We start from the raw sequence: 14,787 nt of genomic DNA, 5'->3' as shown, positions 1-14,787 counted from the left end.
TGGAAAGACATACTCGATCCTGTCGCTGTAGGATTGACTCTACCTCTACAAATCTGTTCTTCTCTCGGCAGCCTGCTCTACGCTTCTATCTGTTAATCGAGAGGCAGAAACCTCAAAAGCCCCATGGGACAAACGAGATCTTTGATATCCCCTACCTTTCCAAGTTCCAACAAGAGGTGTTGACAACAACACAGCAGTGTCGAGTTCTCACCTCCTCTCCTTACTACCTACCTACCTACTCGAGAAGAATGGAATAGACTGTACCTATGCCTTCGTCATCCAAAAACATGGACACACCGACATCATACTACAAAGTCTGTAGAGACTACCTACATAACCGAGCAAACCACATTTGGCTGGGGTTCACAACCGGAGTGCACTCCGCAAGCTGTGAGATAGATAAAGTCAAATCCATAGGACCTCCTATTGCGCAATTGGTACGCAATTGCACTTGAGCTCTCGAGCTACTAGGTAGGTGCTGTCCGACGGCTGATCGCACACAACTCCCATTCCCTTGTTGCCTGGTGTATTGTATGTGCCAGTGTAGGTCTAGACGGATCGAGTAAACAAGGAAGTGATGGAAAATGTTAAATAATGCGTTACATGTATCTTACCTCTATGTTTATCCATTTTCTATAGCCAGAAAACGCTAAAACGTGTGAAGATACTGTGCTCTTTGTAACCGTTAACTAGGTAGGTAGGTTGGTTCTCCGGAACCGCTGTGCTGATGTAGACACCCGTCTGGCCAGATAAGACTTGATATCATGGTGTGCCATTGCACGACGACACCAATACACGCGCTGGGCGTCGTCAGGGTCTTATGTTGACGATCTTTGACTCCGCATTCTGTCGCAGATCGTTCAACAACAGGCAACGAACGGGAAGAGGATATGGAACAGAAAAGTGTCATCTCTGATGAAATGATTGACAGGCCCCTTGCCCTCGTCACTGTGCTCTGCCCCGGTCTGGATCCTTGTTGAACGTCTGGTAGGTGTAAGTGGTGTAAGAGGTGCAGCAGACCGGCATAGTGGCTGTGAGGCACTGTGCAATGAGAGCACAAGAAGGGCTTGTGGACAATCAATTGCAGTACAGCTTATGCAAGTCCAGGCGGAGATGGTTCCATGTGGGACAAGAAGAGAAGAATGAAAAGAACGAGACTGTGCCGAGACGAGGGAGGATTTCCATGATGCTCCAGTCTCTTCCGTGTTGAAGATTGATCGATGTTCACAGTTGCACACCATCATACCGTCACCAACGCTTGCACTCATACCTACCCGCCAACGTCTGGCAATGTGTAACCCGATTCGATGTCTGGACCACACAGCCAAGAAGCCTAGAGAACCCTTTCTGCATCAAACTAAAAACCTTCTGCCCTCTAAGCCGCCCATCCGCGTCCATCATTCTCCGCAAGTGGATAGGGATGCATGTTTTTGCACGTCGTTCTGCGTCGTTGTGCTGTAGCAATGCTGTAGTGCGGCTCGTGTTGGCAAGGGGGCGTCGACCACCAAGCAGATAGTTGCATCATAGGGATAAGTATGAAGGAGGGGCCTAGAATCAACACTGACCTGTTGGGTGTGGTGGTTGATATCTTGGGCCTCAGTGATCGGCACTGCCGGTGGCCGGATCGTCTCTGCGTTCAAGGTTGCTTGCACAGAATATCCCTAGAGTCAGTATGTCTCTAGGGGGTCCCGAAAGCCAATGCAATGGGTGGACTGTGGCTTACGTGCTATGATTTCAGCGAATGGCGATCCTTTTTGCACTACGCTACACCGGTCGACTTGAGGCTCTCATCGAGATCATTTCAGAGCCTCAAGATCTCCGCTTTTGTCATTGTCATCTGGATTTTATGGGGATGAACGTGTAGGGTGCCCGTGATTTGCATGGTGGCTGATATTCTGCAGAGGAATATTCGAAGATTGTCGTTGTTGACGTTAACTGACGCCCATTCACGTTAGACGACAGTTTTGGCGTTCGTCAGAATTACGTTTGAGATGCTGGAGATGGTAGGGAATGTTAGAAGCTGAAGAAGGTTCTGACATCAGTTTTTGAGGTTCGAGATGGTGTAGACCTAGAGGTAGAGGTAGACATCCAGCCTGGACTACAGGCCAGCTTGAACACAGTTAAAGACGGAAAACTGTATACATTGCGGGACAGAGAGAGCCTCAAGTATTGGTTCAAACTGTGGCAGACTGTGTACATCAGGGCACCTACTTCTGTAAGTTGATGATTGATCTTCAATACATCCGTTTTATGCAGTCGTTGCAGGAAACGACGGTCGGGAGACGGGATGGACTACAGTCTTCAAAATCGGAACTCGGCTCAAATGCCTCAATGGAGTTTCTGCTAGAAGCCATCAAATCTCCATGTCATACGTCCTGGAATCGAAGCAGATGCCCCCGAGTCACAGTCGACAGTCCCCGAGACAAAACTTTCTGCTGTTAAGCGTCTCGAATGCTCTACAAATGTGTAGAATGATCCAATCTAACATCAAAATTTTGACTCAGTGCCCAGAGATTAAGGTAGTCATCATCCTGCGATGTCTTCTAATGCTGAAGGGGCACCGACTCCTCACCACTTGAAGCAGTATATCTCAAGATGGTTCAGTCTATTCAGCCTACACCAGTAGAGGTAGAGGCAAGTAGGCATCTGCCGACTTTCAACTTTGGAAAGAGCTGGTCCAGAGCTTCGTGCAACCCCAAAAACCTTTAATCTGTTATCACCGGCGTCGATCCTTGCCCGTACGGATAGTTCACCATATGTGTCGTAAGGGGTTTAGGACCTGAGCACTATAGCTTGTATAAGTGCCGTGTGGAATGCTCATCAATCAGCATTCAGGACCGCCGCTTGGGAGTCTTTCACGGTTTCGGGCTTGACGTGTCAAATTCGCCACAACACCATGATACAACGAGATTCCTACCCAACTTCAGGTGATGATGGGTGACACAAGTTTGATAGGATGTAAACAAACTTACAATTAGCATAGAGGTGCATTGACGGCAAGTGCTCGAGGGCTCTGGTTGCTTCAATGCCTATAAAGTCTCCAGACTCTTACCTCATCAACCTACCTAGAGGTAGGTACCTCTACCATCAACCCACCTCCCCGCCCCAGTTCCCTATTTCTCCAGACGTTCATCACCACTCAACATCGTCGTTCCCAACGGCCTCATAGCCCCCGCCCTTAAACACTCTCCAGAGGTTGAAGCCACTCTGACGCCAAGACCCAGTTCGAACCACTCCATTTCTCCATCTCTCCACCACCTCGTCTGCCTCGATTCTGACCAACCCGCATGAACCTCCCTCCTTCTCCTCACTCGGAGGAGGACCCCCAAGTCCAAAGATGTCCAAGTGATCAATCACGAGTCCAAGCACGGGTTTAGTAAGAGGATGTGCTGAGATATCGAAGAAAGCACATGACACAGCCCCGCACCCAGTTAGTCCTCCGGATAAGCAGTTCCACCCCACGTCAGGGACTGATGAGGGGAAAGTCACGAGCCTGGGCACTGTTGACCTCACCTGGCGATTGTACCTCTAGCTCAAGGGCCCAAGATCTCGTCCGCGTCCGCGTCCTGCGTCTTGCGGGAACCGCTTCGGTGATGAGGTGCATGATCTGAAGCCCTGATAGACAGACCAAGGGAGATGAGGGTGTGTAGATGGCGGGTTATATGTCTTTTTTGGACGGAAGTGAGGCGGTTGAATGGTTGTCTATCAAATTTCTCCGTTTCGGACCTGAGCTTGCAGATGGATTAGCTGTTGCCGCTCCAAACGAAGTTACATACTTGGAAGCAGCCGGTCTTTTTACGTTATGCTAATACTCGCGGTGGTTGTTTGGATGACGATGGAACCGGAACGGATCGCAAGTCTCACTTCTCTCTTAGTTCCCGGGTGTCATCCCAATATCGTGCCCTCCATTATGGCGGTTAGGCAGGTAGGTTCGGCTCTCAAACTGTTGCACCTGTTGACGGCGAACTGAATAACTGGACAAGAAGAACTCATGGCCTCAAAATGGCACTAGAACCAAACATGTCGCAGGGTGACATCCGCCATCCACCAAATCCTCCACCCAATACACCAACCAAGATGCGCCTTCCACACATATGCTCGTACATAAAAACGTGTGCCTCGAACGTGCAGTGCTTGTGTTTAGGTGTGGCACACCCCGCATTAGCGCCTTCCGGACACAGTAAGATGGTGTGTTGCACGGAGATAACAGAAAAACCACAAGTAGTGGGGATTTCAATTTCGAGGGGGTCTGGTTGCCTGTGGCGGCTGCCGTGGCTGCTTCCAGTTGTCGCTGCGGCTGCTAGTCAAGGTTGATTAATTATCCTTGATATAACGGAATTTTTTTGTTGTGAGGCAGGATTGTTGTGAGCATGTGTGGTGTGAGCGGGGCAGACAATGTCCGCTTTGATGATATGATACACGCCGGAACATTGGTGACATCCGGAAGACAGTGGTAAGCATGAAAGGGTTATGTTCGTCCATCAGCGTTACATGAAGGTGTGGTATGAGCCATCAAGGTAGATAAGACCCTCCTACCTATACATGACTTATTCTCCGCTCACTATGCCTCTCGCTAGAGCTCGCGAGTGACGGCGGGAGTGAGGGATGGCACGGTATGAGCCGAATTGGACCTTTTGGTGCTGCCGTATCTGCCATCCCGGATACGGAGACGGGCCAAACAGGATGAACGAGATGAGATGAGATTGAAGAGATTGGGGGATGGATGGACCGGGACCCTTTGCTGTCCAGTTCAAGAGGCGAGTGCTACCGACTGACGGAAGAAATTGATCGTAGACCTTGGTGACTGTTCAGCGTTTGGTCATGTCCGCGCAAGAAAAGGAAGTGTCAAGCAAGGCCAAGAGAGATATTTTGCCGTTGACAGCACAGACGATTCACAACCCCATCGCAGCTTCTGGGGTTCTGGATATTTCCACCCTACGCTACCCCATCAACCTGGCCCTGACCGGCTCATTGAGCATGGTTACACAACTTGACGACCGCAACCCTGTGTAAACCCCCCTCATCCACTTGGCAACGACCGGTCAAAGGCCATGAACGCAGGTCAGGTAGCAAGAGACCCAAAAGCTGCCAAATTTCCCCCGTCTCCCAAGACCTAGACGACATAAGGCGAATTGCGCCTTGTTCATGCATGGGCATATAGACTATGGCCCAGACTGCCATACGAAGGAGACCATACGGAGAAGTCGAACGCAAGTTGGCGATGCATTGACTCCAATGATCTGATCTGTGCAAGTTGGGACCCAGCCAAGCTAAGGCGGCTGAGGTCAATGACGAGTTCAAAGTTCATCTTGGGCCGTTGCAGTTGAAGCGAGAACTAAAACCGAGCACTCGCTCGGATCTCCGTGGATGTCATGTCATGTCAGTCGGATCGATGGTGGGGAGCGAAGCTGGCCAGGTCACGAGTCGGAATGGCCTCTCATCTCCAGCTTTATCCAGGATGCAATGATCTGGCGCCGGCCGTTCCGAACTCGCTTGCATTTGCAGTCTCGTATATTCCTCCCAAGCGTCTTACCATCGCACATGTAAAAGACGTGGAGTAAAGGACAAGGCTTCCTGGTCATGGTCATCATCATGATCACCATGCGTTTCCGTTGCGGAGCTCGCTACCCGCGGTTGAGGCCAGGGTCAGCCAACCCGAAGATCGATATCCATCTTGCAACTGATGCTCTGGTGATGAATCTTTCCGCCTGCTGCAGTTCGAATTTCTTGCATGCCCGCGATGGCTGCTTCATGCCTCTCCTCTTTCTCACTACTGCAAAAACCATGCTCATGACCACGCCCCATGCTCGCGGTTAGGCAGGCCAGTAAGCCATGTTATGCAGTGATACAGCAGGACTAGCAGCAGCCCTAGCATCAGCCATCAGGTTATCTCTCCAAGCTTCAAATCTAGGTAGCGATTGGTTAGTTCATCTCTTGTCAGTCTCAGAAAGGAAGGAATCTTGTTCAATCTTCGGGTCGTTATCAGTTCAGTTCCATTTCATCCGGACTTTCTTGCTAGGCGTCTTGGGCCATGGGCATGGCATGGCGTTTCGCAATGTGAGATGCGAGATTGCGACCCCTTCTCTCACTGTCATCCTGTCAGTGAAGGAAGCTATGTGATTGATCAGAATCAGAATCAGAGACAGCGGCTCTCTCGCGAGAAGCGCGGACAGGGAGGGATAGCTACCAGAACTTCTAGCGAGAGGGGTTCGTTCAAGTCCATGTGAGACATGGCTGATAGTGATAGCAACTGCGAGTCATGACGCTTTTTGTGAGCCGAACTCGGAGAGCCGTACTAGGTTCTAGAAATGGTGACTGCTGTTGGTGATGCTGGTGATTGTGAGTCAAGGACTTGCCGGAGTGTAACATGAAGAAATTGATACATATCAAATTCCATGCCAAGCCGGCGATTGATGTGCAGGCAGGGCAGTGGAGGTGGGACGCCATGCCCTGGCTTGCGATAGCGCCAACTAAGCCTACAACATGCCCTATTTAGCGGCCGTCATGCCCTGTAACTCGTCGATTTCAGGAGTATGATGGCCACACGCCCAAGACGCTGGATGGAAGCGACGGAAGCGAAGGGACCTAGAGGTAGGTGTATTCGTCACAGCGGGTCAAGGGTGGCGTGATAGTGTCGCCTTACAAGCCTGGGCTTGAGCCTTGAAGAGCTTCCCTCTGGATCTACACTGCTACAGTATTATCAGCGGTATCGTAGACGGAAGTCCAATCTCTTTGTACACATGCCTCTGCTACAGATGGTGAAATGGGACGTGGATTTCCTGAACGGATCTCGAAACGGTCATTGTTCGGTTCACTCCTCCACCACCAGGAAATGTCAAACTTGGGGAGTAGAATTCCCAACATACCATGTCCTTGTAGGCGGTTTCAGTAGTCAATAAACGGCCAGTTGACGTGTCTCATACAATCCACCAAGAAGGGTCCTGTGTTATCGACCATTGGCCATTTGTAAGGTTGTTCTTACACACTTTTGGTAGTACGAAGTGGGTTGGCGCCCAACTGCTGGGTCTAAAGGAGAAAAAAACAAGAGCCTCTCAAGGGGGTAACAAAGCGCCCGAACGGCAGGCTCCATTGATTCTCTGGGCTCCAGACGGAGACTCTAGCATCGGGCCGTGCGGGGTCCCTCTGGATCTTCCAGACCGGACCCTTTTGGACCTTACCCGGCCGAAGTTGAGGTTGCGTCCCAAGTGGACCTGCAAGTTAGCGCAAAACAGCTTCATGTCGCTAAGTGATCCGTTCTCCGTTGTTGGTAACCAAACGGTCCCATCCCCGGTAGTGGTGATAGAAGTCATGGTGGTGGTCTTGAAATCTGCCTCCGTTGACTGGCGTAGCGCCGGACTTTGGTGTAGAACTATTTCCTCTTGGCAAGACATGGCCTCAAAACGTTGCGTTGGGAATGGGCGAAAAGAAGGCAACCATCCATTCATTTGGATGAACGGTCGAGTAACTTTTCTTGACCAAGCCGCCACCGATGCCGCCAACGACCCTTACCTCTTGCCTAAAAGACTGACGTGCAGCACTTGTCAAAAAAAGTCTTTACTCACAATCTTTCGACAAGCGCTGACGGGAATAGGGGGTTACTGTAATGCCCTTGTACATGACCCCCAACAGGAAGGGAGTAGGCGGCATCCTCCATTGCGATTCGTCCAAGACGAGCGAGTTTGACATGTCTCGGGCAATTGGTAGCGTCCGTCTTTTGGTGATGGTGGTGGTGGTGTTTATAGTGGGGCGCACAATGTTGCAACGCCGCGTACGGGTCCGACACCCATAACCGCAAGCACTGCAAAGGCGACTGCACTCTGGAGTCTGGACTTGGAACTTTGGAGAAATGACTGATGAACGGACAGTCAGTGCGTGACGGAAAAATAAGGGGAACGGCGGCGACCAAGGCATCGGATACCGCATCCTGAAAGCTGAAAACGACCCTTGACCGAGCGATAGCGGCAAGCGGTGTGCCGTCGACGCCGCCGTCGGAAAAAGACATGACGGTCTTGAGCGTGAGATAAGGCAAGTTTCCATCACCTTTGGAATCCTCGACCGACCCCGTGCCCCCTGAGGATAAAGCGGGTCAAGATGCAGAGAGGCGCGTGGTGGGCGTTTTCGTTAACGAACTCGAATCACATCATTATCGACCCAGATGAACAGGGTCGGAATTCTTGAAACTGACCGTCGACCCATCGAAAAGGGGCAGGCAAAACTGTAGATCGCAAGTAACCGCTGCAGGACAACCTGGAAGAAGCTGGGGGCAAGATGGGTCAGGTAAACACCAGTCAGCAGCAACTATCTTCCCCAGATTTCTGCTTGCTGGCCTTTCGTACGGCGACTGGAGGTGGGCTGGCGGCGAGAGAGAAACCTGTTTCCATCCTTGATCCTGATCTTTTTCTGGACGACCTGATGCACAGAGGGTCCCGCATTATCCATCCATGTCGAGTGTTTCCCGTGCCATCCATTCATGGCTTGTGTTTTCCGTGGAGATGAGGTTGGCTGGTTGTACCTAGCTATCCCCTCCACAACCCCACAAACTTGCAACTCCCGTCGTTGACCGATCGTCCCGCCCGACGTAATACTGGCGGCGTCGTGTGTTGTGTGGTGTTGTGTCGTGATGTATTGTGTTGTATTGTGTTTGAGCGACTCGCTTACGGCACAGACACAGATGCCGTGAGTATGTCGACTCTGTCCACTGCTCCAGACTCCAGCTTTGCCAAGTCTGAAGGGGCGTCTCGTCTATCGAGACCTCATATCAGCCTGCGGCCGTGTAACGTTGTGCAGCAGGAGCGAGGAGAGCAGCAGTGGCAGCGAGAGAGTAGCAGTAAAAGCCACTTTGCGGGGCAATCGTAACGCTTCGGTCGCGGAGACTGTTACCCATCTGTCAGATAGTGACGGATAACGCTCTCTCTGTCTTGTTGCCATGCTGTGGACTATCACTCAAGGGGGTGGTGGTGGTGGTGGTTTCGAGCGCTTTCTAGCCTAGCTTCGCCAAGTGTTGGTACCCCCCCTCTTTCTCTGTCTCTCTGGTCCTCGACATCCTTTGCGACACTCAAGATGGGGATGCTAACGGTAACGGCTCGGTCAGTCAGTGTTCAAGCCTTCAAAAGGGTCGGGTGTCGGGTGTCGGGTGTCGCGTCGTAACCGGTCGGTTGGTTGGTCGGTCGGTCGGTCGGGGTGCGGCGTTCACTTGTTGCGTGTGGTGTGGTTTCCTCATCCATTGAATTTGGAGGAATCTGGAGGGAGATCTTCCGAAAAGCTCACAATTGTTGCGTGCGGAGATTTCGTCCTGCGGCGACCGGTGAAAGGGTTGAGCCCTTAGCAGTAGAGGCAAGTATTCCGCTGCGCGTCGGTTGCCTCACCGGTCGTGCTTCCCGCGTCTGAGTGTCCCCGTTTGACCACCACAACACTTAAGGGAACCACCACCGCCATCGCCCGTGACTGCCCGCCGTGCCTTTGAAGTTGGTACTCACTGGCCAAACACCCTGGGGAAGGAATACTTAGTAACGAACCGACATCACTGCACTGCAATTTCAGTCAGTCCATGTCAAGTTGACGAACGAAAGCATCGGTACCTCATCGCTGCAGTTGCGACGCCGTATGATGATGACACCACCACTACCTCTACCACCACCACCACCACCAAATAATATTATCATCACGAAATCAACAACGCCCTCATAGGACCACTGGGGCCCCAGACTTCTGCAAGGCGACCTTTTGAGCAGTGTTTCTGTCCAGTCCATTCTGCTTGCCTCTCAACGTCCCCATACCCCAGACTTTTCCCCAGAGTGTTCATGCTCGCCTCGTCATCATCATCATCATCACCATCCATACGCACATCTCCCGCCCCCTGAATTTTCAAGGCTCGGACTGGCTGGACTGAATTGTTGAGGTTCGTTCTCGGTCTCTGCCTCAATCGACTGACTTCGGTTCCTTAAGGCCGCCTACATCACGCTTGGATCATCTTTCCATTGCCCAGTGCCATGGCCGCCACCTCATCAGCGATACGCCCTTTTCGAAAGCCATCTGACGTCCCACGAGAATGTCGTGATCCAATAAACCATAGCAACTCATCTGCCATGATCCGTTTTGTGATGCAGTTGGTCCACAGCCGGGTGAGCACTGCCTAGAGTGCTGTCCCTGAGGCGAAAATTTTCTCGAAACACGCGAGCTTGAAGCAAGACTGAAGTGTCATGACGCCGTGGAACCGACTCGCTGAAGGGCAAGTAATGGAGGCCGATGTAACGGGCAGATAATAGACAGGCTCGAGGGAGGCAACTCCGGCTGGAACGTAGCAACTAAAGTCATGTTGCGCACTTTTGTTCAGCAACTCTGTAAAGACGTCGGAGATACCAAGTTCAGCGGTGTCGATGGCGACAAGTGTCCCTTGGAAGAAGGCGTCTTGGGACACTAAACGCTCATCAACTCGTTTACACTGCCTCGAGGCATCATGTTGGTGATATACGAAGCCAGTTCCTTCCTCTTTGGGAGAATACGGCGAAGCAAAAGTCGCCGCCCGAAGATCGCTGGTGAGGTGAAATGTCGTACCGCAGGCACCACCAAACGGAACCAGACATGTATACAGTGTGCCGTTCCCAGCAGCTTCATCAAGTTCCTCTACTTCACCACACTAGTACATGTACGGATGCTGGCAACAGGACCGTTCTTCCTCTTCCGTTAAGGGCTACATCATGGTGGTATCTAACGGTAGTCAGCAGGTGGTCCGTAAGCTCTCTGTGGTTCTCTCATGAACTTCTAGCAATGACAGAGCGAGGATCGAGTCGCAGTCAGTGGGCGCGTATGCATTGAGCAGGCATACCCAGTCAAACCCAAGCCTCCGACCTGGTGAAGAGGGGAAGAAGAAGAAGAAACACGCATCATGTGTGCTGCCGCCGCTTCCTTCACCCATTCCCCCTATTGAGGCTCCATTTTGAATCTGACGACCGCATGAACTTGCACTCCAAGGGAGAAAGTCACGAGTGAGTTGCCAGCCTGTGAAGTGGTGTGATACTTTTACCTTCACCACGGTAATTCACCGCCTTTTGCTTTCCTACCTCTACCTGCTTCACACTTTCACCTACCACACCAATATCCGTATCCGGCCTGTGTCGTAAAGGCTGGCTTGACTGGAGGTAGGGGTAGCTGCGAGCTGGAAGTCGACCAGTCAGCCCGGCTTGCTCTACCTACCTGGCTCGAATAGCCTATGGCGTCTCATTGGATGCTGGGATGAGAAGTTTGCTGAACAGACGAGAGACAGTCGAGAAGCGGCTGGTAGCGAAGAGGGACCAGGACCAGGACAAGCCAGCCAGCCAGCCAGTCAACCAGTCAACCAGGAGCCGAAACCGTCCCATTCCAAATTGAACTGGAAGGTGGTTTCCGGTTGCTCCCATAGGTTGCTAGCAGGATGGAAGCAAAAGCGACTTTTGGCCAACAACTGCTCACCTTGCGGTAACACTGTCTGCGGCAGTGCTGACCTCCCTTGGCCTTGACCGATGTAGTTCAACAGACGCTGTGCCGTCTTTGCAAACGGCGGGCGGCGTGGGAGAGAGGGTGGGAGGACAAGCGTGGGGTTGGGAAGGATTGAGCGTGACCATGGCAATTGGCTCAAACTTGGAACGTTGTCGATATTTTTCCAACATTGGCATATCGTCGTTCAATGTTGGAACGGGCATGGTATTTTTGGACAGTCCGTCCTCCCTGTCAGCACAAGATCCTACCCATCCAATGGAACGAAAGTTGGGAAAACCCCACGCCGAACCATTCAACAACTCGACCCAGAAGTAGAGAAGCTCGTAGTCGCGGTGATTGCCGTCTTCCGTCTTCCAATGGAATATGTACTTCGTCATATACACTGCCAGCTGCCGTCTCCTCCTTTCTGCTGGACCAGTGAAGATCACCTGGTCTGGAACGCCTGCGAACCTGCACCAAGCCACAACCACCACTTTTTCTCCAACTTTTGATATGCACATTCGATCGAGATTCGCGAGCACAAACCGCGGGGTGACCCCACGCTTTTTTCTATTTCTTCTTCTTTACTGATGCGGGGACGAATTGTGTATCGAATTGATGTATATCAAATGAAAACCTCACACGATCATGGTCATTCGGAATTCCCCTCGACATGGAGGTTGCTGGTGTGTAGGTAGGTATCAGTCGATGTTTCCAAGCGGAGTCAACACATCCAAATAACCGATCCAATTGATAAGCGTTGACCTTGAGATAAGGTTTGGCAGTCTGGTTGATCAAAAGCGGGAGATCAACTGGCGAGACGGATCTCCTACACTAAAGACTGAAGTAATGTCGGCAGCTGCCAATCTTGTCGACCCGAGCAGCTTGGCGGCTGGCGGCACAGAAAGCGAGGTGATCTTGACCGTCAGACCGTCCAGCTATTCACCGTCGCAGCCTGAACGGTAAGACAGTGCTCATAAACTGTACGTATCATCGACGCCGACTCTATCAAAGTTCATTGCGACAGCCTTCCCTCGTCGTCGTCGTGGACACACTGTCCATCTTCACCTTGATTCACCTTGACAGTGGTGGACTCGATAAAGTCCGGCCACGATCAGGGGACTTATAGCATGCCACTCTTCCCAGTCTTTTTGTTCTGACGACTGGTTCGATGGCGGCGACCACAGCAACTCCGTCGCAGCAAGCAACAAGCCCGTCTGGTGAAAAAAAAAGAGGAGAAAGGAGGAATGTGAGCAAATATGATTGGGCAGCCGCGGCCTTTCCATGGCTTCTCATTGGCTATTAAGTTTTTTTTTCGAAGCCACACACAAAAAATGGTCTGTCTGACTGTCGATCAACACAAAGGAAATTTGCTTGATGAAAAAACCGGAGGTTCTTTCCCAGACTCTTTCCATCCGGCCACCGTGCCGCCCGGCTACCGTATCAAGCGTATCTCTCTTTCCGACGGAGTTTTCAAGACTTTGTCTCCAGCCCGACAGCTTGAGTACTACTATGTACGCAGTGAGCTGGTAATGAAAAGCGAGTCAGATAGTATTATGAACACTTTTCAATATCGGGATGAACTGAAAAACACGAGAGAATCAGCAACTTCAAAGAAGCTGGAGTGGTTCGAGTTCCAAAACCACACCACTCGCGACAAAATCCACCGCTATTAGATAATCACCCACTGCAGTCAAGGGCGGAAGGGGATGCACAGCAGGGACCGGGCCTGAGAGAGGAACCGCTTTTCCCTGCAGTCACTTTTTGGGGCCCAGGCCGCTTGGCACGACTGCTTGGCAAGGAACAGCGGAGAGAGTGGGGTACTGTAGCTCTTAGCGCTCTTTTGTTTTTCTCCACACTCTCTGAGCCCCCCGCCTGCCTGCCGCTAGAACCCGACCTAGCCAATGGATAGCATGTGGAGCCCTGCTTATCTCCGCTGGCCTGCACTAGCCTTCTTTCGTTACCTTATCTTTGGTCTCTCTTTCTTTCTTTCCTAATCCCAGTCAGTGCTAGCGGCTGAGCCATTGCCAATCCACAAGGGTCAGGCCAACCATCCCGGACGTGCCACGATTGCTCACCAAAAACGCCGATTGCAAGGTCAGCTTTGAAACATAGCCCTACGTCATTACACTCCAAATGGTGACCTCTTGGAGAAGGAAAGAAAAAAAAGTTGGAGATGCTGCGCGCCGGGATATGCACTCTCCGAGCTGTCGGCTGCGAGGACAACAAGCACTGGATGAAAACGAAAGAGACAGCTCGAAGATCAAAATGTCCAATGCTCGCTCCTCAACGTACAGACAGCCAAAGAAAGGAGAGCTCTTCAATCTCCAACAAGGCCGCCAAAGGGACAACAACAACATGGACTCCACCAAGTCCTATTTTGGCTAAACTTGTCATCACGCCATGTTCCCAGGTCCAAACTGAATCCAGGAACACGAAGCCAGGAACGAGCCAATACCGTGCCGGCGAAGGAAGACATGCTGGAATTAGCCAGGAACAGGAAATACCTTTCACCGAGTTAGATCTCTCAGAAACAATCGAGCGATCCAGATTGGCATCATGTGTGGATATGCCTTCATTTCTCTGCTTTGTCATAGGATGTAGTGTATGTAGGATGGAATGCGGTACGAGGCTGAAATTGCTAAAAACAAAACAACGAAAAAAAAAAAAAATCACAGTGTCGTGGAGACCGACAATCAGGAAACTGCTGATCGATTGCCATGCGAACCACTAGCAACGTGAATCGGCAATACATTTCGTCAAAACGGTGGTGAGATGAGTTGTCAACAACGTAGTCTCTTGTCATTTTTTTTTGTTTTTCTTTTTTTTTTTTTTTTTTTTTTCCTAGTTGTGCCGCCCGCATTTCCAACCCCGGAATGCCGAACCACTCAGAACGGTTGTAAGAGAAAATCCTTCATCACAAACGACATTGCATTGCATTTTGCGGGGAACTCACTTTCCTTTTATTCATATATGTACGCCGGCCCGGGGGGGTGGTTGTTTTGGTTTGCGGAATCGCGGGGTCGGACTTGTTCACGGCGTTTTTATGGGTCCGGGAGCCGCCCGTCCCGTCTTCCCGCAGAGTGTACCCCGTGCTTGGCCGCCGCCCCCGCATGTCCACGCCGTTGGGCCGCAAATTGCAACCCCGTCTGGCCCCCGCGCTTCCCCCGGTCTGTCCCCGATGTTGCTGGCGAGGCTCGCGCCGGCCACAAGTCGGCCAGACTGTGGACACGGTCGTTGGGTTGGTACATGGTAACCTGAAATTGTCAGACGTGCATGTCCAAAAGATACCGCCTGCCGCATCCGTATATTTGCTCCGACGGACTCCCCCCT

General features: G+C 51.5%; 4 protein-coding genes across 4 annotated transcripts; 2 read left to right on the top strand and 2 right to left on the bottom strand.

The window, feature by feature from the left end:
• Positions 1 to 6,062: 6,062 nt before the first annotated feature.
• On the top strand, positions 6,063 to 6,664 carry NEUTE1DRAFT_101306 (uncharacterized protein; the record flags this gene model as incomplete). The annotated part of the gene is made up of 4 exons (XM_009853199.1): positions 6,063 to 6,207; positions 6,307 to 6,339; positions 6,497 to 6,531; positions 6,596 to 6,664. 4 exons carry the CDS (start codon positions 6,063 to 6,065, stop codon positions 6,662 to 6,664), a joined length of 282 nt encoding a protein of 93 aa, XP_009851501.1.
• A 17-nt stretch (positions 6,665 to 6,681) lies between these two features.
• Positions 6,682 to 7,654, bottom strand: NEUTE1DRAFT_110582 (uncharacterized protein; the record flags this gene model as incomplete). Its single annotated transcript, XM_009853198.1, has 5 exons — positions 6,682 to 6,872; positions 6,987 to 7,026; positions 7,179 to 7,211; positions 7,510 to 7,516; positions 7,563 to 7,654. 5 exons carry the CDS (start codon positions 7,652 to 7,654, stop codon positions 6,682 to 6,684), a joined length of 363 nt encoding a protein of 120 aa, XP_009851500.1.
• A 3,669-nt stretch (positions 7,655 to 11,323) lies between these two features.
• Positions 11,324 to 11,848, bottom strand: NEUTE1DRAFT_82910 (uncharacterized protein; the record flags this gene model as incomplete). Its single annotated transcript, XM_009853197.1, has 2 exons — positions 11,324 to 11,402; positions 11,497 to 11,848. The coding sequence occupies 2 exons, from the start codon at positions 11,676 to 11,678 to the stop codon at positions 11,324 to 11,326; spliced, it is 261 nt and encodes an 86-aa protein (XP_009851499.1).
• A 1,874-nt stretch (positions 11,849 to 13,722) lies between these two features.
• Positions 13,723 to 14,710, top strand: NEUTE1DRAFT_101303 (uncharacterized protein; the record flags this gene model as incomplete). The annotated part of the gene is made up of 4 exons (XM_009853196.1): positions 13,723 to 13,745; positions 13,828 to 14,015; positions 14,303 to 14,353; positions 14,514 to 14,710. The coding sequence occupies 4 exons, from the start codon at positions 13,723 to 13,725 to the stop codon at positions 14,708 to 14,710; spliced, it is 459 nt and encodes a 152-aa protein (XP_009851498.1).
• Between the last annotated feature and the right edge of the window lie 77 nt (positions 14,711 to 14,787).

This window comes from Neurospora tetrasperma (genome assembly GCF_000213175.1).
Source record: "Neurospora tetrasperma FGSC 2508 unplaced genomic scaffold NEUTE1scaffold_3, whole genome shotgun sequence".
Lineage (NCBI taxonomy): Eukaryota > Fungi > Ascomycota > Sordariomycetes > Sordariales > Sordariaceae > Neurospora > Neurospora tetrasperma.
Note: the sequence above shows the minus strand (reverse complement) of the source record. Positions and strands in the feature narration are given on the sequence as shown.